This window comes from Malaclemys terrapin, chromosome 6, assembly GCF_027887155.1.
Source record: "Malaclemys terrapin pileata isolate rMalTer1 chromosome 6, rMalTer1.hap1, whole genome shotgun sequence".
Classification (NCBI taxonomy): domain Eukaryota; kingdom Metazoa; phylum Chordata; order Testudines; family Emydidae; genus Malaclemys; species Malaclemys terrapin.
The window spans coordinates 90021465-90043506 of record NC_071510.1 but is presented as its reverse complement, the minus strand read 5'-3'; the positions used below and the strand labels follow the sequence as shown (position 1 = coordinate 90043506).

At 41.8% G+C, this 22042-nt stretch overlaps 1 protein-coding gene across 2 annotated transcripts in view; it reads left to right on the top strand.

Moving 5' to 3' along the window:
• DMGDH (dimethylglycine dehydrogenase) overlaps window positions 1–22042 on the top strand; it is an 89980-nt gene that overhangs the window by 38128 nt on the left and 29810 nt on the right. For both annotated transcript variants that reach the window (XM_054032038.1, XM_054032039.1), the window contains exons 6-11: window positions 10745–10993; window positions 12050–12248; window positions 15271–15440; window positions 17754–17907; window positions 19249–19414; window positions 20191–20321. In XM_054032038.1, the coding sequence (XP_053888013.1) occupies window positions 10745–10993; window positions 12050–12248; window positions 15271–15440; window positions 17754–17907; window positions 19249–19414; window positions 20191–20321 (1069 nt within the window). The remainder of the gene's footprint in view (window positions 1–10744; window positions 10994–12049; window positions 12249–15270; window positions 15441–17753; window positions 17908–19248; window positions 19415–20190; window positions 20322–22042) is intronic.

Below are 22042 nucleotides of genomic sequence, written 5' to 3'. Positions count from 1 at the left end.
CATTAATAACGTTTCTTCTCTCTCTCTTTCTCTGGTTTGTCTCCAACAAAATACTAGGGGTCAGACTATCCCATTAGCTTTTACAAGACGATCTGGTGGTCTGGGTTGGGGTGGGTGGAAGGGATAAAATGCTACCTCTGCAGTATAGTCCCCTCTCCTTAAAATTATGGAACCCCACATGGGTGCTCCTTGGGAAACAAGCTGGAATGATCAGACGGGGAGGGGCAGGGAGTGAAGGGCTGGCTGCCCTCTATTATATCTTTCCTCAGAGACCTATTGGGGTGCAGCAAATAAGATAATACTGATCCTTTCAGTTTTATCTTACTCTGTGTTGCCCTCAGATGTGAAACTGCACTCCCATATCCCTGAAAGGGAGGATTTTTACTGTTTGTTTGGTAGGTTAAACGTCCCCTTTTTAACAATATATTTTTATGCTCCATAAATATTAAGTTAAAATGATTTGTATTTATTTTCCTCTGTATGTAACTTTTAACATTCATTGTATTAAGTATTACTTATTCGGTATTAAGCAGTATATAAAAAACTCCCCTTATTACATGTGGGTAGTAACACGGCATTTTTTAGTATGATTGCCCAATACTTCCCATTATAAGACCCTATGTTCGGTTGCTTCTAACTTTGCCAAACGTTAACCTTTGGGCTGAATTTTTCCATGCCTGGTGGCTGTTTCGGGTTGATGATTTTTATTTTTTATTTTTATTTCTGCCAAAACTGTTCAGCCATTTCAAAGAACGAGGCTAGGGAAAAATAAATTGTTTTGACCATGTTAAATTCTTGAGACCTTTTCTTTGAACAGTTCTAGTGCCCCCATGCTTTGGAGAAGAAACTTTAAATTTGGCAGGGAGTGGCCTATGAAAATCCACCCAAATTTGGCCAAGTTATAAGCCTTTGAAAAATGTTCAGTAGAGACTTACTAGAGTTTAACAGGTAAAATCTCCAAAGATTTCATCCTTAAGGTGTGCGTGAACCTCTCACAGATCCTAGTGTTGACCAGACTGCATATGCACCAACCTAAGGCTATAGGGACTCAGAAGGACTGCTTCCAGCTGCTCCAGGCCACGGTGGGGCCAAGCTAGGGTGACCATATGCCCATTTTGGCCGGGACAGTCCCTTTTTGAAGCCCTATCCCGACCGTCCCAACTTTTTTGGCAGAAGTGGGCAGTTGTCCCATTTGCTCTTGCTGACGTGATCAGTTGACAAGAGCAAACAGACAAATACCCACTTTTGCCAAAAAAGTGGGGTGCGGTGTGGAGGCGGTGAGCAGCAATGCCAGCCCCTTGCAGGGAGGGGAGGCAAGGCTCTGGCAGGGGGCGGACAGGGTTTCAGCGACCAGCAACCCCAACCTCATGCGGGAGGGCCTCGAACAAGTGGCTCAGTCCAGCAATGTGCAGTGGGGGAGGGCTCATGCCAGCCCCGTGCAGGAGGAATGTGGGGGCACAGAGCTCGGGCCAGCCCTGTGCGGTGTCCTGTTTTCCCTTTGGGACATATGGTCACCCTAGGCCAGGCATCAGCACTGGGAGAAGGGAGTGAGTCCCCACGACCCCCCAGGCTGCATGAAGGAAGAAGCTGTCTGATTCACATTCAGAGGGGGACAAAAGTTGAACCAAGAGGGAGGGAGAGGAGTAAACGGGAATAAGGACTCTGGTGAGAATGGGACTGCAGTGAGGGAGAAACTAAGTAGGAGCTGGACAGGAGAGACTGGTACTGGTTGGGAAAGGAGATGGAGATTGGGAGCTGAAGGTGAGGAAGAAGGGAGGGTGGAACTGGTAGTCAAGAGGGTGAGAAGGGGAGGCTGGGGCTTGTTGGGCAAAGAGACTGGGCCTGGGTGCTATATAGTCAGGTGACTGGGTGTGTGAGCCAGTGAGTTGGCTGTGGGGAGCACCGATATTGCAGGAGCAAGTGGTGGTGGGGGGGGAGACTGGGACTGTTTGGACAGGAAAACGGACTAGGAACCAATGGGGAGCAAAGGGGATGGGGGAAGGAGAGACAGATCTGACATGCAGGTGGAGTGTGGATGAAGAACTGGGACTGGCTTGGCAAAGGCACTGGGACAAGGGGGAGCGGGAGGGGGAGACTGAGATTGTATGAGAAGCTTAGGATGGAAGACTGGAAGTGGAGGTGGGGGGAGAGGCAGATAGGATGAGGAGCCAGGAATGGGGGAGTTGGGATTGACTAGGTAAAGAGACTGTGAACAAGGTGTTGGGGCAGGACGGAGGAACAGGGACAGGGTGTGGAGAGAGACTGGGAGTGGCAGGGAGATTGAGACTCAGACAGTGAACCCAGAGGGGAAAAGTAGGACTGGCTGTGCAAGGAGACTGCAACTGAGATGAGAAGCCTGGGGAGTGAAGATTGGGATTGAATGAGCAAGGAGAATAGAACTTGGAGAAGGAGCCAGGGATGGGGAGGAGACAAGGGACAAGTTAGAGGGGATGGTGCAGGAGGGGTTAAGATTGGTGAAAACAGACAGCAGTGTCTGTGCCCACTAGAGCACACTCCGCTACAGAGCCTGGAATGGAATTCAAGATTCCTGAGTCTCACCATTCCTCTGCTGTCAGCAAATAACTGTGAAAACCAATGGTAAGGTGTATGTTTCATCCCCCTCTAGTGCTTGTCCACACAGAGGATGACAACATACTTTTGCTATCAATTACTCCCTAAGCTTAAGCAGCAGAGGTTTGTGTGGTGGATCTAAAAGGTTCCAACCCTGCTGATGGCCCATGTGGATGTCATATGATGTCACATGATGGAATTTCTGTTTTTTCTACTTTTTAAAAATCCTGTGCAAGTGTATATACAAGAAAACTGCATTAAAAGAACATTATTAAGGTTGCAAAGTCAAGCACTCAGAAGTTTGGATATGCCAGAATTAAGGTGTTTCTTGCAACTGCAGTCACGCCCCATTGTGCACATGCACTGTAATAATCTTAAATTCCTTTACTGCCTGCTATACTGCAGAGGACCATAGACCTGCTCTGGGGATGAATCAGAGTTGTATAGTAAATTGGACTGGTTTTGGTAGGACTCTAGCCTCATTTGTTGCAGAATTTGGAAACTGAAATTAATGAAGCAGGGGATTGCAGGGAAAAAAATGGATTGTCTCATAAATAAGAACACTGAGTGCTGTCCTGGGGAACTGGATTCTATCCATAGAATTCCTGTGTGAGGCTGGGCAAGTCACTTAAGCCAAACTTCTTAGAGCATCTGAAGAAGTGGGTTTTTTACCCACAAAAGTTTATGCCCAAATAAATCTGTTTGTCTTTAAGGTGTCACCGGACTCCTTGTTGTTTTTGTTGCTACAGACTAACACAGCTACCCCCTGATTCTTAGAGCTGGTCACTATTTGTATGTTCCTCATTTTCTGGTAGCCCAGCTTGAGACCCTGGGGCTTGATTTGCAGAAGTGCTGAGCTCTCACATCTGTACTGAAGTCAATGGGAGCTGTGTTTGAATATATGAACTGCTATACAATGCCAAGTATTCTGCAAAATCAGGTCCTAGATAGCGCAGATTGGACACTCAAAATCGTTAATTTTTTTGCCTTAGTCACACTGTGCATCAGTTCTACATCTGTAAAATGGGGATAATACCACACCTCCTCTTCACAGGGTGGTGGGAAGATAGCTTAATTAATGTGTGTGAATCACTCAGATACTATAATGATGACCACTACAGAAAAACAGATGAGGAAATTAATAATTCTGTATTTAGAGCAGGGTTTGAATTCGTGTAATAAAGAAAGCCAATAGCCACACTTTGAACAATGAGAAAAAATATTGGAAGCTGCTCATTAATAGAGCACCATCCATCTTGTGTGTAGTATCTCACTGATAAGCATACCAGTGCCAAGGCAAACCTTACACTATGAACAGGACTATGCACAGCAAGGAAATAACAAATTTCCTACTGATCTGCGTAGCTGCAGCCTATGACTGTCCTGTTCTGGGCGGCTTTGTCTCTGCCCCAGCAGGAGGTGTGACATGGGAAACCAAAGACTCCATCTAGAGTGTACAGAAATTGTGGTATCTCTACACTTCCTGGAGGACTTAGTCTGTGTACTGAATAAGACGGGTCCTGTGAAAAAAATAGTTTCTGATCATCTAATTAGAGACTGTATCATATTTAAGGTTCCACAGACAACCTTGATACTGGTATTTTCTATCTTTTGAGCACCTGACTTTGCAACCATAATAAGGTTCTTTTAGCATAGTTTTCTGTGTAATTATGTATGGAGTGATGGGACTGCCTACAACGGCATGTGGCCCATCAGCAACTGCCAGTAGCAAAAATCCCAAATGGCCAGAGATGAAACACTAAGTTGGGAGAGCTCTGAGTGTCAGAGAATTTTTTCCCAGGTATCTGCCTGGTGGGTCTAACTCAGTGGTTCTCAGCTTTTCCAGACTACTGTACCCCTTTCAGGAGTTGGATTTGTCTTACGTACCCCCAAGTTTCACCTCACTTAAAAACTACTTGCTTACAAAATCAGACATAAAAATACAAAAGTGTCACAACACTATTATTGAAAAATTGCTTACTTTCTCATTTTGTCTGTATGAAATTTTAGTTTGCACTAACTTCACTAGTGCTTTTTATGCAGCCTGTTGTAAAACTAGGCAAATATCTAGATGAGTTGATGTACCCTCTGGAAGACCTCTATGTACCCCCAGGGGTACACGTACCCCTAGTTGAGAACCACTGGTCTAACTGATCACCATATTTGGGGTTGGGAAGGAATTTTCACCCAAGTCAGATTGGCAGAGACCCTGAGGGGTTTTTGCCTTGCTGTGCAGCATGGGGCACGGGTCACTTGCAGGTTTAAACTAGTATAAATGGTGAATTCTCTGTAACTTGAAGTCTTTAAACCACGATTTGAGGACTTCAGTAACTCAGCCAGAGGTTAGGGGTCTATTTCAGGAGTAGGTGGGTGAGGTTCTGTAGCAGTGTACAGGAGGTCAGACTAGATGATAACAATGTTCCCTTCTGACCTTAAAGTCTATGAGTCTATGAGTAAGTAAACACACACAAACTTCCACAAGGTTATAAAGGTATCTTATGTCAAGTATCAAGAACACTGGGAATTAAGGGTTTTTCAGACCTCTGACAAGTTCTGTCCCTCTCTGTCATCCTGTTCTTCCTCTCTTTATCTCTCACTGTCTTCCTTAGTGGATACCATGTTTTCTTCCCTCCCATTCTGTGCTTTTCCAGCTCATCCAGTTCTGCTCCAAAATGGTTTTACTCTTTCTTAATAAAACACATGCAGCCTGGCACTAGAGCTGGATGAAACACGGGATTTCCAGTTGATGGGAAATGCTGCTATTTCAAAATTTGAGTATGGTCTGAATTGGGCCAAAACCAAATTTTTCAAAATTTACTGCCTAACTGGCCCTTCCCCCAAAAATTCATTTAGGAAATACCGACATAATATTGTATTTCCTAAACTAAATATGCTCCCCTGACCCCAACAGCTGCTGAATGAGACTGTCATTCTTGGGTAATTGTCGTTATTGCCCAGGGAAGTTGCAGGAAACCTTTCTGCTGGAATCCTGCCTTTGATTTGCCAAAAGTTTGCTGGACCCGAGATGTTTCCATGAAACCTGTTGGGTGTTCTACAAATCGGTATTTTCCAATAGAATATGTTTTATTGGAAAACTTCTGACCAGCTCTTCCTGGCACCTTTGGATCTCTGATATGCTCCAGAATCTTTTTCCCTGGCTGTCAAGTTCCTGACTTGCCTTGTCATCATTCTCAGAAGTTTTGAAGGCAGTGGGAGGTACTGGTCACTCAGCATTTTGGGAATCGGGCCACTTACTTACGTGTCAAACTTCAGGCACCCATTTTCTAAAAACTTGGCATTAGAGCATATTGATGAAATATTGCACATTTAATAACTTTCCTTATATTTTATAGTGTGATTGGCATCCTTTTGGTTGTGTTGTCAATTGTCATTATATACAGCTTTCCTCACAACTGCTTTCCAGAACTTATCATTATTTGTAAAGCCAATCTGCAGCCTTGTGAAATCTCTTAGGCTTTTTCATTTGCTTTGATAACTTATTAAACCAAAGATATGCTTGGCTAAGCCTAATCCTAATGTGTAGCTAAGTGTTCAGCCAAACACTGAACATTTAAAGTTGATATTGCTTAACATTCTGCGTCAAGGTATGCAACCACTACTATGACCAGTATATGCTATTAACATTCTTTCAGCCAGCATTCACTCTTCATTTCAACCGCAGCCCTTCAAATCATTACGGTTAATTTTGATGCCAGCCATAGCTAGACTCGTTGCTAATTCTAAGCACAGCAGAGTTAATCAGAGAGCTGTCTACTCTTTTTTTTTTTTTTTTTTTTTTTTTGCACAGTCAACATTTGCTGTGGAACTGGAATGAACAAGTTTAAACCAACTTGTAGCTGTTCCACTTGTGAGTTTTCTATTTTTAAATAAGCAGGCCCCTAATAAATAATCCCTGACATTAACCGGTGTTGAACTTGCTAAGGAGGCTAGCAGTGTATTTATAATAGAGTCATTAATAAAACCTGAAGAAACGGTGATTTTATTTTAGATATGCATACTGCATATACAGATATTTGACCTCACAGCAGTTGTTCCATTTTACAACAGTTTTGGAATGTACTTAGAAATGGAATATTTATTGTTTTAACTGAATTATTTTTTCTTTTACAATATCTTACCAGACTACCATGCTATGTAAATTTGCCAAACAATACTAACACTAAATATTTTGCTCTGAGATGTTTTTAATCATTTTGATGTAGAAAAATTCTAAAGGTATAAATTATGCTTTTGCTTTAGCTATCTCTCCCAGGAGAGGGGGAGTTTGACATCTGATTTCAGTCAGAATTTTGTTTCTGAGAGCACACTCTTTCTTTAAGACTTCTTTTTTTTTTTTGGTTCAGAATTTTTAGGCACAGAACCAATGATGGATCCCAGCTGTTGTCCTGGGCTAATTAAGTAAGCAACAATTCAATACTGCAGTACTGAATCCTACAGTCAACATAAAAAATAGCTAAGTACAATACCTATATAAGTGGATTTAAAAAGTGGTTTTGAATAACACTGGAGGTTCTGCTTATGATTAACTCCATATCCGTTGTAGTCAAAAATCTATCATGAGATCATATACATACAGCTGCACTGTAGTAATATATTTCAGGAAATATCTTCAATTTTAAGAAGCTGTTTACAGCATCTTATAGTGCACTTTTTAAAAGGGACACAGTTAAGGCCAGTAAACCAGTTTTGTTTGCTTGCAGAGGAGCAGATACATGTTATGCCATCCATTCGCCCTTCTTGTTCTGTTTTTCTGTGAGCAAGTAAAATAATAAAAATTACTGTAGTCCTGTTCTTGGAACATCAGTATGTCTTATTCCAGGGTGAGGCCAAACCAAAGAGGGGCTATGTCACCACATTCCCCGTAATCTTGGGTGTTTCACAATGCTATGGTGTTGTAGCTCCCAACCTAGGCTGCTCACAAACAGCCAAACAGCAGGCAGGTCACACACACACTGAGTGTCTGTGTATAGCTGCAGCCCTGGTCCATCAGCTCTGACCCCCAGCAGCCTTCCAGCAACACACTAGCCACACTCTGGCTTCCACCAGCCTTGGTTACTATGTTCAGGGTGCCCTAACACATTCTCAGTCTTGAATTTTCCCAAAACATGTGTTCTGCACTTACCAGCCCTCTCTTGGACAGTTCAGATATTAAGGTTTGTTGCTCATGTACAGAGTCAATATTCAACAGTTTGCTCCTTTATATGGAGTTACCAAAAAGTTCAGTTTAAATGAAGCACTGGGTTGGTTTAGATTAAAAAATAAAACAAGTTTATTAACAAAAGAAGATAGGATTTTAAGTGAATTCAAGTATAGGAGATAAAGTTAGAAATGGTTACAAGCGAATAAAAGTGGAAACACATCTAAAAGTCTCAAACTTAATTTAGCAAGTGTTGGTTCAAGGGTTTGCTTAACATAGCCTTTCTATGACCTACAGTCTTCCAGGAAGATGATGACTGACTTTCTTTCATCAGGATCAGTCCCAGAGTCCCAAAGGTGCTGGTGCCTTTGTCTTGTTAGGTGAAAGAGAGAGAAAGCATGGAGTTTTCTGCCCCTTTGATTTATAGTCCAGTGAACCCTTGAAATGGATTCTTCTGAAGATTATCCCTCAAAGCAAAGTTTATTCAATCAATCAGAATAAAGTGATCACTTTCAATCAGAAAGTGACATGGAGTCTGGTGGTGAATGAGGCTCCATGCTCTTTCTTACCACCTGTGTTTGCTGAAATGCAAATTTGCTTTGTCTCCTGCTGTCTCCTCCCCCTGCTTTCTTCAGTACCCTGTTTACTACTTATATTTAAATTGAGAAAAACACATTCCTTATTTAGGATAGATATGTTTAACAACCTTAACTCGGCTGGGTTGTGTGGTTTTGTATATGTGATAACATCATACAGGGGGATTTCATAACTTTACATGTAATGCTGCTACATACATATCACCATGATGTTATTGACCAGCACATTATTAGTTTTTAAATGATACCTCATAAGGCATATTTTGTACAAAGATTATTACAGTAGTGTGTAGGGTGTGGATACAGAGGTGCTTTCGGTCGTACAGTATTTTCACAATATCTCCCTGAGTCCAAGTAATTTTTGGTGGAAAAACTATGTGGGATACTAAAGATGGGATTATTGTCATCGTCTTTCTGTTCTTCTGTACGTATTACCAGGGATTCATACCTTAAACTATTCTTATTCACAGGGGATTTGGAAATGCCTGATGTTAGCAGACTCCACTGATCCACTCCTTCCAGACTGATTTTGTGCTAGTTTACTTCATTCCATGGCATGTGCTCCCACTCACAGCCCCCACATTACAATCATGCAAAACCATGTTAAGTAATAGAGTCTTGTGAGAATATAAAAGGAGAAAGATAGTTGTATTCATAGATATTAGCACCATGAAACAGAGCAAAGATCCACATACTCCATTATCCTGTTTCCAACAGTGGCCTGTACCAAAGGCTTCTTTAAACAGGTCCATCTTGGAGAATTATGGAAAAACTTGCCCATAGACAAAGATTTTTCCTTACCTCTATTAGTGGATTGCTTATGCCCTTCTAAAAACAATTTTTATCCTATCTCATATAACTGTGTATGTTTTCATTACCCATATAAATGTCTAACCTTTTGATTCCTACTAAGGTCAGGGCTCAATTATATCTTGTGGCAATGAATTGCAAAGGTCTATTATGTATTCTGTAAAGAAAATATTTCCTTTCAAGAATTTTAAATTTGTTGTATTGTTCTTGTATTATAAAGAGGATATAAGTAGGCACAACTGATTTACCTCTTGTGTACCATTCCTTATTCTGAATACCGTTTTTTGTTTCACCTCTTGTTTATGACTTCTCTAAACAGTGGTAGTATTTTCGATCTTTTCTCCACAAAAGTGTTCTATGCCTCTAACCAGTTTTGCCACTTGTCTTTAGATGCCTTCCCCCCCACCCTTTTACATTTTTTAAAAAGAGAGGGTGAGCGGAACTGAACAAATTATTCCAAATTAGGATGTACTGCTGGTTTATATAAAGGCAGTATAATATCCTCTTTATTATGTTCTATCACATCCTTGTGCATGCTAACATTACTCTCTTTTTTGACTTTCTGTGTGCACTTATCAAAGATTTTCATTGAGCTGTCCTCACAAGTGCCCAGGCTTTTTCTGAAGTCGTTACAGTTAATTTAGAACACTGTATAGTACCTATTATTATTATTATTATTTAGTACAGATTATTCTTTCCAATGTACATTATCTTGCATTTGTCAGCAATTAATTATATATGTCAGTATGCTGCTCATCCATATACCATGTAGCTTCTCCAGGCCACTGGGAAGATCTGCATAGTCTTCTGTATTCTTAACGAACATAAAAAATGTTGAACTCCAATGATCCCTAACCAGCAGAAGGCAAAGGAGTCTTGTGGCTGCTTTAAGTTGTACCAAGGGCCCTAGAAACCCCAAGAATCAAGGGAGTGTAAAGATGACATAGCCACATTTGATGAATCCCTTGGGTTGTAGGCATATTTGCAGTATTTTGGGGTGCACATTGTTGGGATTCCCTCCAAGACCTTTTCCACTAGGCTTATCCAGAATACCTTGTCGAGTTCTGGGAGAACACTTTTATCAGTCCTCTGTGATCCAAAGCACTCAGTTTGACTCCCCATTTTGTCACTCAGGTTCCTTTATTTGGCATACAGCAACGTTACGCTGAGTTGATCAGACTCAAATGCACGGGGATGGATGTAGGGTACATCACAGCTCCGAAGTTACACAGAAACCCTCTCTTTTTACATACATTTACACATCTCATGGCATTTACTGTACATTACATCACACATTTTTGGATTGGATTGGTTTCTTTGTAATAAAATATCTAAATGTTTATTTACAAGGAAAAAAAATAAGAGAGTTATTTACAGGTTAAAGTAAGCAAACGCATACACACAGATCTAAATCCCAAAAGTGACAGAGTTGTAGTAATCTGTAAATTCAAAATGGCTTTCCAGGCAGATGCAGGGGTAACCTTTATTCTGAGTCTGATCAGCTCAGTCTAGCATTACAGTATGCCAAATAAAGGTTACCTGAGTGACAAAATCCATTCACTGAAATTTATGTTTGCATATTATCATAGTTGTTAATTGTGTTTCTTAGGCTTCTGGGCTCGTGAAATAGGCACAATGATTGGACTGCACCATCCCCTAATACCTGTTCACCATCAATATGTTGTCACATCAACTATCCCTGAAGTGAAAGCCCTGAAAACGGAATTGCCTGTGCTTCGTGACTTAGAAGGATCATATTATCTAAGACAGGAAAGGGATGGGCTTTTATTTGGTCCATATGAAAGTCAGGAGAAAATGAAACTACAGGAGTCATGGGTAACAAATGGAGTCCCACCAGGTAATTAAAAAAAAATTACATGTATCTTCAAAGCTTGATAAACTATAGAAAATAGTTTAACAATATAAAGCACAATAGCATATTTCCCTTTATAACACTGACTTGTGTGATGAGAAGTGGAAGGTATTGAAAATTTAGTTGCAACATATGCTTTTTTTGCATATCTTTCAAAATATGACTACAGCCTCTGAGACTGAACAGAAATAACAAGCTGAACACTAAGGCAGACTATTGTATATATGAATGAAATAGAGCCATAAAAACAAATGGCTTTGTCCAGCATTAGAGAAGTCTCCTGTGCCTGTCTATCTCCTTTCTGCTTCAGTGCTGAGACTTTGTGTTGTTAATGATAATAATCAGACCTATCTCTTACATAGTACTTCTCATCAGTAGATCTCAAAATGCTTTACCATTACAGGTAATATCATTATCCCAATTTTACAGATGGGGAAACTGAGGCACAGATCAATAAATGACTTGCCCAAGGTCATCCAAAAGGTCAGTGACAGAGCCAAGAATAGAGTCCAAGGCCAAGTCTACATTACAGACCTATATTGGTATATCTGCATTGCTCAGGGGTGTGAAAAATCCACTCCCCTGATAGACATAGTTATCTCGACCTAAGCCCCGGGGCAGACAGAGCTATGTCAGCAGGAGAAGCTCTTGCGGAGGTGGATTAACTATGCCAACAGGAGAAGCTGTCCTGTCAGCATAGTAGTGTCTTCAGTGCAGCTGTGCCACTATAGCTCTGTACGTGAAGACAAGCCCCAAGTCTCCTGAGTCCTAGTCCAGTGCCTGAGCTGCTAGGCTGCACTGCTTCCCCTTAGATCAAGAGAAATAAAATGAAAGCTGACTTTTAAATCCAGTTGCCCTCAGTTTGTGCTCTTCTTACAGGGAAGTGGGGTTTTGTGATGTAAAGATAGAAAAGGTGTGGATATACAGACTGATGAATTACCTACTGCTCTTGCTTATATATATATATATTGTATGCATATATTTAAAACAAATATTTACAGTTTATTACAAATATATAATATGAATAAAATATTTGTGCAGGTTTTGGAAAGGAACTTTTTGAGTCTGATTTAGACAGAATAATGGATCATATCGAGGCTGCAATGGCAATGGTCCCAGTCCTGAAACAAGCAGACATCATTAACACAGTTGCTGGTCCTATCACATATTCTCCAGACATTCTTCCTATGGTGGGACCACATCAGGGTGTCAGAAATTACTGGGTAGCAATTGGCTTTGGGTGAGTAAATTCATCACACCATTAACTTTTGTCCATCATGTATTAAAGTAAAGCTAATTAAAATTGCATTCAACTTCAGCATCACTGACCTTGTTTTTTTTAAATATACTGTACACTATTCTGTGCCTGCAAGTGGCCTCAACCGTCTGATCATGTGCATCTCCTTATATTTGGCCATATATTTGTCACCACTCCCACCCATCCTGTGGCTCTTTCTCACCAGCTCTTTTTCTGTTCTTGCTCCTTTTCTTCTGCAGCATGGAACAGTTAACCTCAAGGCCAATTTCATTGTTGCAGGAAATGAGTAGTAATTAAAATATTGTGTGCACCAAGATAGACTCTTGTCAGCACTCTTTCTTAGAGTACATCTTTCAGTTTATTTGTGCAAATAACTTTGGGCCATATTGGGTATGTCTACACACAATTAAACACCCACGGCTGACCTGGGTCAACTGATTTGGCCTCCTGGGGCTTGGGCTGTGGGGCTGTAAAACTGTTGTGTAGACATTCAGGCTTGGGCTGGAGCCTGAGCTCTGGGACTCCATGAGGGGGAGTGTCCCAGAGCCAGCTCCAGCCTGAGCCAAAACATCTACACAGCAATTTTTAGCCCTGCATCCCAAGCCCCGTAAGCCCAAATCAGCTGACCCAAGCCAGCTGCAGCCATGCCACAGCTCTTTTATTCCAGTGTAGAAGTACCCATTGTCTTCTCCATGGGCTATTTTGCAGCTGCAAAGGATTGTGCAATTCCAGTTGTGGCAAGGATGAGTGCAACAAAGGAAGCTTAACATTTGAGGTGCTGAATGGAATGTTATATGTTTCGTGGAGAGGGTTGAAGAAGTACTAAGCAGAGGGTACTAAAAGGGTAATGGGAGTATTGGCTGTTGTAGAAGGGGTGTGCCAGATGAGAGTACTGGGGGTGCCATATGTTGAGAAGACGGATACTGTAGGTGAGTGTTGTTGGATGTTAGAGGTAGGTGGTGTATACTGGGAGAAGGTACTGTTTGAGGACACCTGGGTGGTGCTGCTCATTCTTTCTCATTGTGATATTCTTACATTAACATTTTCATTAATCATGGTATACAATTTGTTCACCCTAAATTCTTTGCCACATTCAGTTACCTCAGCTGATCATTGCTCCAAGAGGAATGGATAATTGCCTAATCATCATATCAAAATCCACTAAGGCCTTATCCACTTTTTCTTCACTTTACAAACCCTCATATATAAAACTATATAAGAGATTAAGATGCTTTCCCAGGCTCCCAAAATAAAATAGATTGATCATTTTGAATTGAATAATTGATTAAGTACACTTGCTGTTTGAATTTAAGAGGTTTTAAAAATTTCACCTTTTAACTACACACTTAATATTCTTATCTAAAGCACTGGGTTCCAGAAAAGACTGCTTTGTTACATTAATTGCATTTCCTGTGGGCCCTTTTCTCCTCCCATTGAAGTGATTTCAGTGGAAATAGGATTAAGGTCTATATTGGACTGACTGGAGACAGCAGAGAGGGTTTTATTCCTATTATAAACTTAATTAAAAAAAAAGTATGCATTTGTTTAGCTTCTGAATGTTACAACCCAAGGTTTAATGAGGAAATTGATGAGACAGGGGTATCTGTATTTCAGGGGTCATTGACACTCCACCGTCCCCTAGCAGAACGCTATAGAAGCAGATGTTTCCATGTATGTTGAAATTTTGTGTGTACATTGGTAGTCTTTATCTCAGAATTCCCGGTCAGAACATTGAGATTGAAGTCTTAGGGAGTGTGTGTGGTTTTTATGTAATCATTTATTATTTGTTTGAGGCCAACAGCTTGCTGCGCACTTTAATGTGTAGACAGGTTAATAATTATTATGGGTGGGACTGCTATTGCTACATATTATTAAATTGCCACATACTTCCCATTATAAGACCTAGTTTTCAGTTGTTTATAACTTTGCCAAACTTTAACCAGGTAGCCTTGAAATTTTCTGTGATGAGTGTCTGCCTTAGGCTGAATACAGCTAAAACGTTTCAACTGTTTCTGAGAACAAGGCTCAGGAAAAATATATTGGTTGGCCCATGTTAAAAAACTTCTGGTGCTCTTTTGTTTGAAAAGATCTAAAGCCTCCATGCTTTGGAATAGGGACTTGAAATTTGTCAGAGGGTGGCCTTTGTGTCAGGGATGAACCTTTTGTCATCTCTGTGAAAATCCATCCAAACTTATCCAAGTTATTAGCCTGAGAAAAATCACTGATCGTATATGCTTAGTAGAGAATTGTGGGACATTCATTACAGAAATCTCTGAAGATTCCATCCATATAGACATGCTCCAGCCCTAGGCTGAGGAGGAATCTCCCTGCAATTGCAGTTCTGGGATGCTGTCGGCAGGGTTCAGTCCAGGCGCTGGAAGTGAGAGCAGGGAGCTTGTCTCTCCTGTGTTTTCAACTGTTATCCAGGCAGTGTGATGAGGAAGCTGCCTGATTCAAGTTCAAAGGTGACAAGAGCTGGATGGGGGAGTGGATGGGACAAGAGTCTGTGGAGGAGAAGTTAGGGGTATGTGGACTGAGACTGGAGGCTGGGAGGGAAGAGGGAAATTGGAACTGGGTGTTGAGGGAAGAAATGGGACACACTGGGCAAAGAGCCTGGGACTGGGAGCCAGCGGACAGAGGAGCCTAGAGCTGATTGGGTAAGCAGACTAAGACTGGAAACCAGTGGGGTGGGGGAAGGGAGAGGAGACACCTCTGACAAGGAGCAGAGATTTGTGGGGAGAACTGACACTGGGTGTGCAAAAAGACTGGGACAAGGGGACCGGGTGAGGGTTTTTCTTTGTCTCTGGGGCGGGCAATAAAACTAGCAGAATAGAACTGCTTCCTGTAACCTCAAAGTTACATCTATTAGAGGCAGCTAACTTGGTTGCTGAAAATGGAAATAACAGTGGCTTTGAGTAATTCCTAGACAAAATATTATCGAACAGTGCAAAGAGAATTTGTAATACTTGATGCCTTTGTTGAAAAATTTGTTTCTGTTTTAAAGATATGGCATTATCCATGCTGGAGGCGTCGGAAAGTATCTCAGTGATTGGATCCTAGGTGGGGAGCCTCCTTTTGACCTGATAGAATTAGATCCCAATCGCTATGGAAAATGGTCCACCACCCAATATACAGCAACAAAAGCAAGAGAGTCTTATGGATTTAACAACATTGGTAAGAAGATAATTTATAAAGCATTTTTTATATCCTGAAATATAGGACTTTGCACTTATGTAAAACATCTCCTTTCTTTGTTGTGGATTAATAGAAAGATGAAGCTTGACTCTCCACTGCCTTGCAACTGGTGTAGTCACTTAGGCCTAGATGCACAAAAGGAATTAAGTGCCTAAGTCCCTACTGATGCACAAAACTGTAGCCAAACCCGGTAGGCGCCTAAATTTTCAGGGTAAAAGTTCCCTGGGTGCCTAAGTGTCTGCCTCTGAGCATGCTCACTGTTGCCTCACTCTAGGCGTCTCTCCTGCCTGCGCCCCAGAATGAGTCATAAACGAGGGGAAGATAGGCATTTGGCTGCCTAAGTCACATCTGGGGCCCAATCCAGTAGGAGCCCTGTGAGCACATCTACTGGATTGGGTCCCTCAGGCAAGTTCACAAAACAGTTGGGGTGGAAGATCTTCCCTCATAACTTTTAGCCCAGTGGTTAGAGTACTCACCTGGGATGTGGGAGTCCTGGGAGCAGGAGGACTGGACCCTTGGTTTCCCACGTGAGCATACGAACCACCAGGCTATAGAATCATTCTTATGCTTATGCACACTCGCTCACTCTCTCTCTGGCCCAAATGACTCTTCAAGCATTTAGCCAGAGTGCAACAGCTTCAACAGCAGATACTGAATATCCCATGTCCCAAGGGCTAGAGCATTCATTTGAGAGGTGGCAGATCCCTATTCGAATCCCTTCTCCCCTCGTGTGGAGAGGGGCCTTGGAGGTCTCCCACATCCCAGGTGAGTACACTAGGCTAAAAGTTATAAAGGAGGTCCTTCTCCTTTTCTTCACCCCAACCCCAGCTTCTTGCTAAAACAGAGTAGGCACCTAACTCCAGGCGAGGGTTCACAGCTGAGAACTAGCAGAGATAGGCACCTTTCTCTGTGAGATAAGTGGGGCTTAGTACACACCCCTCTGGTCAGCAGCTCTCTGCCCAGCATGCTGGCTTTTGTGAATTGCACTCTAAGGATATGTCTACACTGCAGTTAGTCACCCATGGCTGGCCTGTGTCAGCTGACTCAGGCTCACGGGCACAGGCTAAGGGGCTGTTTAATTGTGGTATAGATGTTCAGGCTCGGGCTGCAGCCTGAGCTCTGAGACCCTCCCATCTTACAGGCCATATAGCCTAGGCTCCAGCCCGAGCCAGAACGTCTACATCACAATGAAACAGTCCCTTAGCCTACGCCCTGTGAGCCCAAGTCAGCTGGCACAGGACAGCTGTGAGTTTTTAATTGCAGTGTAGACATACCCTAAGATGTTCTCTCTCCCCATTCATTGTATAGGGAGGCTAGGCACCTAACTGAGGTGCCTAAAAGTTAGGCACTGTGACATTCAGCATCGCAACACCGAACTCCCTCTGTTCATCCAGACTTTGCAGTTGTGCAACGTGAATGGAAAATAAATAGAAAACATTACCCTTCTGATCTGGTAGCATGATACCAAATACCTCTAGAACAGAGGTTCTCAAACTGTGGTCAGCCCACCACTAGTGGTCTGCGAGCTCCATTCAGGTGGTCCGCAGATAGTTCTGTCTAAGGTGCGCGCCTATGCGGCCGCACACAAGAGAATTAAGGTCCACCCACCTAATTAGTGGAGCTGCACAGGCATGGCTCCACTAATTAGGTGCCTGGACCCTGGAAAAGATGCACATGTAAGGTGAGGTGGTGGCCTTGGGGGAAATAGGGGGTAGGTGGGAGGGGGTAGTGGGGTGAGAAGAGGGGGTGGGGGGAATTTGGGACGTGCAGGGCTGTGGCGGCCAAAGAAAGAGGCGACTTTCCCCAGCTCCAGGGCTGCGGGTGCTGGGGAGAGACAGCCCTCCTTCCCAGCCCGAGCTCGGGGGCTGCCGCGGCAGGGGAGAGAGGGAGAGACAACCCCCCTCCTTCCCAGCCCCAGCTTGGGGGCTGCTCTGGCGGAGGAGAGGGGGCACATCTAGCACATTAGAAAGGTAAGACTACTGATATTAAAATATGAGTTGTGTGCTTTTATTTGTCGAACAAAAAATGTTAATTATTATTAAGATATTTTTTTATATAGTGCTTTTATCCAAAGCGCTTTACAGTAGTTAGCTAATGGTACAAACAGCATTTGGAAAGGTCATTAAGTGGTCTGCCGAGAGCCTCAGCAATTTTCAAGTGGTCCGCGGAAAAAAAAGTCTGAGAACTATATTAGAAATATTTATTTTAGGTATGCAGTTGCTGATTTTTTAACATGTTTTGCTTTCTTGGTGTATGATATTTAGTATGCTTCTTTTCTTTTTACCATTCTAGTTGGTTATCCTAAAGAAGAAAGATTTGCTGGGAGACCTACAGAGAGAGTCAGTGGGCTTTATAAAGTGCTTAAATCTAAATGCTCAATGGGTTTCCATGCAGGATGGGAGCAACCTCATTGGTTCTACAAGCCTGGAGATGAGATTGGATACAAGTAAATGAACAATTATCACTTTTGTATTGGTCTATTGTCCTGAAGGCAACAGTTGATTGAATTAGGATTGATGGGAATCATATACTTTTCAGGCAGTTTAGCTAAAGAAGGTCTCAGAAGCAACTCTTTTGTTATTTTTTTTGTTGTTCTGATTTTATCTATATTTTAAATTCTATAGCACACACATAGAATTACACTGTAACTTTACTAACAGCTCTGGGTAAGGGGCAGCATGCAGCTGCACTGGCCAGGAGCAGACTAGAGAACAAACTGTAACTATAAAGTCACATTTCCTCCCTTACTCCCCACTTGCTCTGCAGGGAGTAAATTATTTCACCTCTTTTCATGGAACTAGCTTGCAACCAGTGAGTAAAGGTGGCAGGGCCCAGGATCCTGTTTGTTTCCAGTGGGAGGTGTGGTTTTTTTTTTTTTTTCCCCCCTCAAATGGAGATATTCCATCTCCTAGAGCTGGAAGGGACCTTGAAAGGTCATTGAGTCTAGCACCCTGCTTTCACTGATTTTGCCCCAGATCCCTAAATGACCCCCTCAAGGATTGAGCTCACAGCCCTGGGTTTAGCAGGCCAATACTCAAACCACTGAGCTATCCCTTCCCTTGTATCAGGCAAGAAGCCCTGTTTTCCCATCCTCTGCTGTAGTCACAATTTGAGCAAGGCTCAGCAGGGGAGTAAAGGGAGCCCTACTTTTCCCTAAAAAGCAACAGAGGGTCCTGTGGCACCTTTGAGACTAACAGAAGTACTGGGAGCATAAGCTTTCGTGGGTAAGAACCTCACTTCTTCAGATACAAGACTCTACTTTTCCCTGCGCAGCCAGGTGAAGCCTTCAACAATCTAATCCATAATAAAGGACTCAGCAAAGTCAGCAGTAAATTTACCCAGGGTTAATTAATGAAGAACTAGAAATTTTTTCTTACACTTTAACTATTCAAACTGTTACATAGTTTATTGTTGCCAATTTTGTTTTTGACTCTCATGTTAAATGAATTAATATTTAACCCATTGTTACACTGAGGAAAATAATGGATAAACTACCTAAAATAACAGAGGGGTAGCCGTGTTAGTCTGGATCTGTAAAAAGTGACAAAGAGTCCTGTGGCACCTTATAGAAAGCTTATGCTCCAATACTTCTGTTAGTCTATAAGGTGCCACAGGACTCTTTGTCGCTTTTTACCTAAAATAAGAGAGGCTAGGTTCTAATGCTTTTGAATGACTTGCAAAAAAAGAATTTCGGGAATATATTTTGCTGAATATATCACAAAATGGCTAGACTGTAAATAACCAGATGTGTATTCTGTGTTTTATGTGCGTAAATACTCTGTTTCAGACCCAGTTTTCGACGCACAAACTGGTTTGAACCTGTGGGTCGTGAATATAAGCAGGTTATGGAAAAAGTTGGTGTGATTGACCTGACACCATTTGGCAAGTTTATTGTCAAAGGGAATGATTCGGTTAAACTGTTGGATCACCTGTTTGCAAATGTCATTCCAAAGGTAAACAAGACTGTGATAATGTTATTAACTTAGGGCCAGGCACGCTGGAAGAGTTTCAGAAATGGGAGACAGGGAAATAGAGGCATAATAATGTGACCATCTCTGCATTTCATCTCAGAAAGTTTAAAAAAAAAACACTAAAGAGGAATCCTCTGGAAATACTTTTGTGTCAAACGAGACCTTTTGCTAGATCAAGACTATATACAGCAGAGATTATATTGGATTAGCTCAGAGTAGTAAACACCTCTTAGACACCTTTGGCAGGCTCATGGCGCACACATCTTTCTGGTACCAAATCCTGCATGTCTTAGTCACATGACTCAATGGGAACAATTGTGTGAATAAGGCAAGCACAATATTTGGCTTTGATAAACAGCAAATTTAAGAAAAAAAATTGACTGTATTTGCATTGGAAATCTATTCTTCAATCAATTTTGGACTGAGAAATTTGTAACATATACATACAAATATTTATAAAGATCTTGACCAAACCTTTATTTCAAGTATCTCATTTTTAATTTCTTTCATATGAAAAATGTGAAATTTCCATTATAAACCATAATCCTGAGCAATAAGACATTAATCTTCTACTAATGAGGTTAAAAACAGAAGAAAGAGAGAGAGAGAGTCATACTTTCTAATATAAGAGCTATGGTTAAAGATTTTTGTATAACTAATGTACACAAGCATTTTGTTTTCACATTTTGCACTAAGGACCTGCAAGAGCTCAAAGAATTTATTTTGCAAATGAAATGATTATATGTTCTGCTATGTAGGTGGGTGCTACAAATATAAGTCACATGTTAACACCGAGAGGCCAAGTCTATGCTGAGCTAACCGTCTCTCACCTGTCTCCAGGGGAGTTTTTGCTGGTGACTGGTTCTGGGTCAGAGCTCCATGATCTGAGGTAAGTGTGTATATAGATAGATACAGTACACAGATAGATACAGATGGATACATCTGTGAGTGATGCCTCATTCTGTGAATTGTTCCATTGGAATCAATGGGAATACTTGCATATTTACGAACTAAACTTGAATAAGGGTGGCAAAACCAGCTCAATGTATTTATTTGTAAAGAACTTCAACAGCCTTGTTTGGTCCCCCAACTATGCCTTGGGATTTCTTAAGAAAACTTATCCGACTATATACTATAAGATTTTGAATACTGCCCTCTATTTATTTTGTGAACTTTTTGAGAGACTTCATTGTTAAGAGTTAAAACTGAACTTTTCACTAACAATTTAAATAATCAGAGGAATCTACACTGTATGATTATGTCAGGAATTTGTATCTGTTTTAAGAGATTTCTTATGCTCACTGTGTTTACTACCTGCTCTTCTTTGTTGCCTTTGTGGTTACACACATTCTGGATCTAAAGGCATATCCATTTTAAGTCCTATGATGCTTTCGACCCTCTATTCTGGGACCACTGTTTCCCCTTTTAAAACCTCTCCTTCTCTAGCTCTGTACTAAACTGCCTCAATTATTGCACTTATCCTACATCTAAGAAAACTTATTTTACACCAATTATTAACCTGCCTTTGTGATGAAGTATACACTGCAATTGGGTCTCAAGAGGGTTCAGGGGTCCTGGAAAGAATCATACTCATAAAATCCCTCCTTTCCCGTACTTTTCTGCAGACTCGGGGATCAGGGAGGAAAGGGTAGAAGGCCTGCCAGACCCAGTTGCTTCATATACCAAGGAAGAAATGGAAGAAGCGGGAAGTAGACTGGGGAAGAGACTGCCCTGAAAACAGGAGAGTGTGGGTTGTGCTGTTCAAAGCAAATAGGCTTTCTGGTTATTTTGGGACTATTTGTGCCCCAGAAGGGAAGAACTGGGTCTGGAAGAGAGAATCTGGTGAAATGTGGTACAAGAAGTAGGATCCAGAATCCCCGTTTATTTGTTGCTGCTCAGGAGTAATAGCAGCACTTGCAAGCCTCGCTGCTCCAGCTATTATCATTGCAGTGGAAGCAACAGGAGCAAGAGCAGAAGGCTCTTGTCTGCAAAGCAATAGCAGCAGCAGTTTCAGAAGCTCCTCATTTGCATGAACACTTTATTCTTTTTAAGGCTTCCACAGGCCGTGATGGTGGAGTGGCTGAGCACTAGGCCCTCTTTCACACTGCCCTGACTATCCTCAGGCTCAGTCAGGTTGGTGTGGAGCTCCCCTCCCTGGGAATAGGCTTTAGGATTTGGCCCATCATAATTAGTAATAAATAAATATTAGTAATTGCCAGATTAATGGGTTAAAGCAGGTAGTTTGGTCAATATGTCTGGCAGCTGCCTCATACCCATGACTTCCATATTGTTTGTCTTTTCAAGTGCTGCTGAATACTTATAGGGTAATCTATTTGGGCTCTTCATTTGTGTGTGTGTACATTGCCTAGCACAATAGAGCTCCGAACTTTGGTTGGGGCCCCAAGGCACTACCACAAGATACACAAGTTTTAATTATCATCATCGTACAGAACACTTACTTTGAATAGGAGTACTTGTGGCACCTTAGAGACTAACAAATTTATTAGACCATAAGCTTTCGTGGACTACAGCCATGCATCCGAAGAAGTGGGCTGTAGTCCACGAAAGCTTATGCTCTAATAAATTTGTTAGTCTCTAAGGTGCCACAAG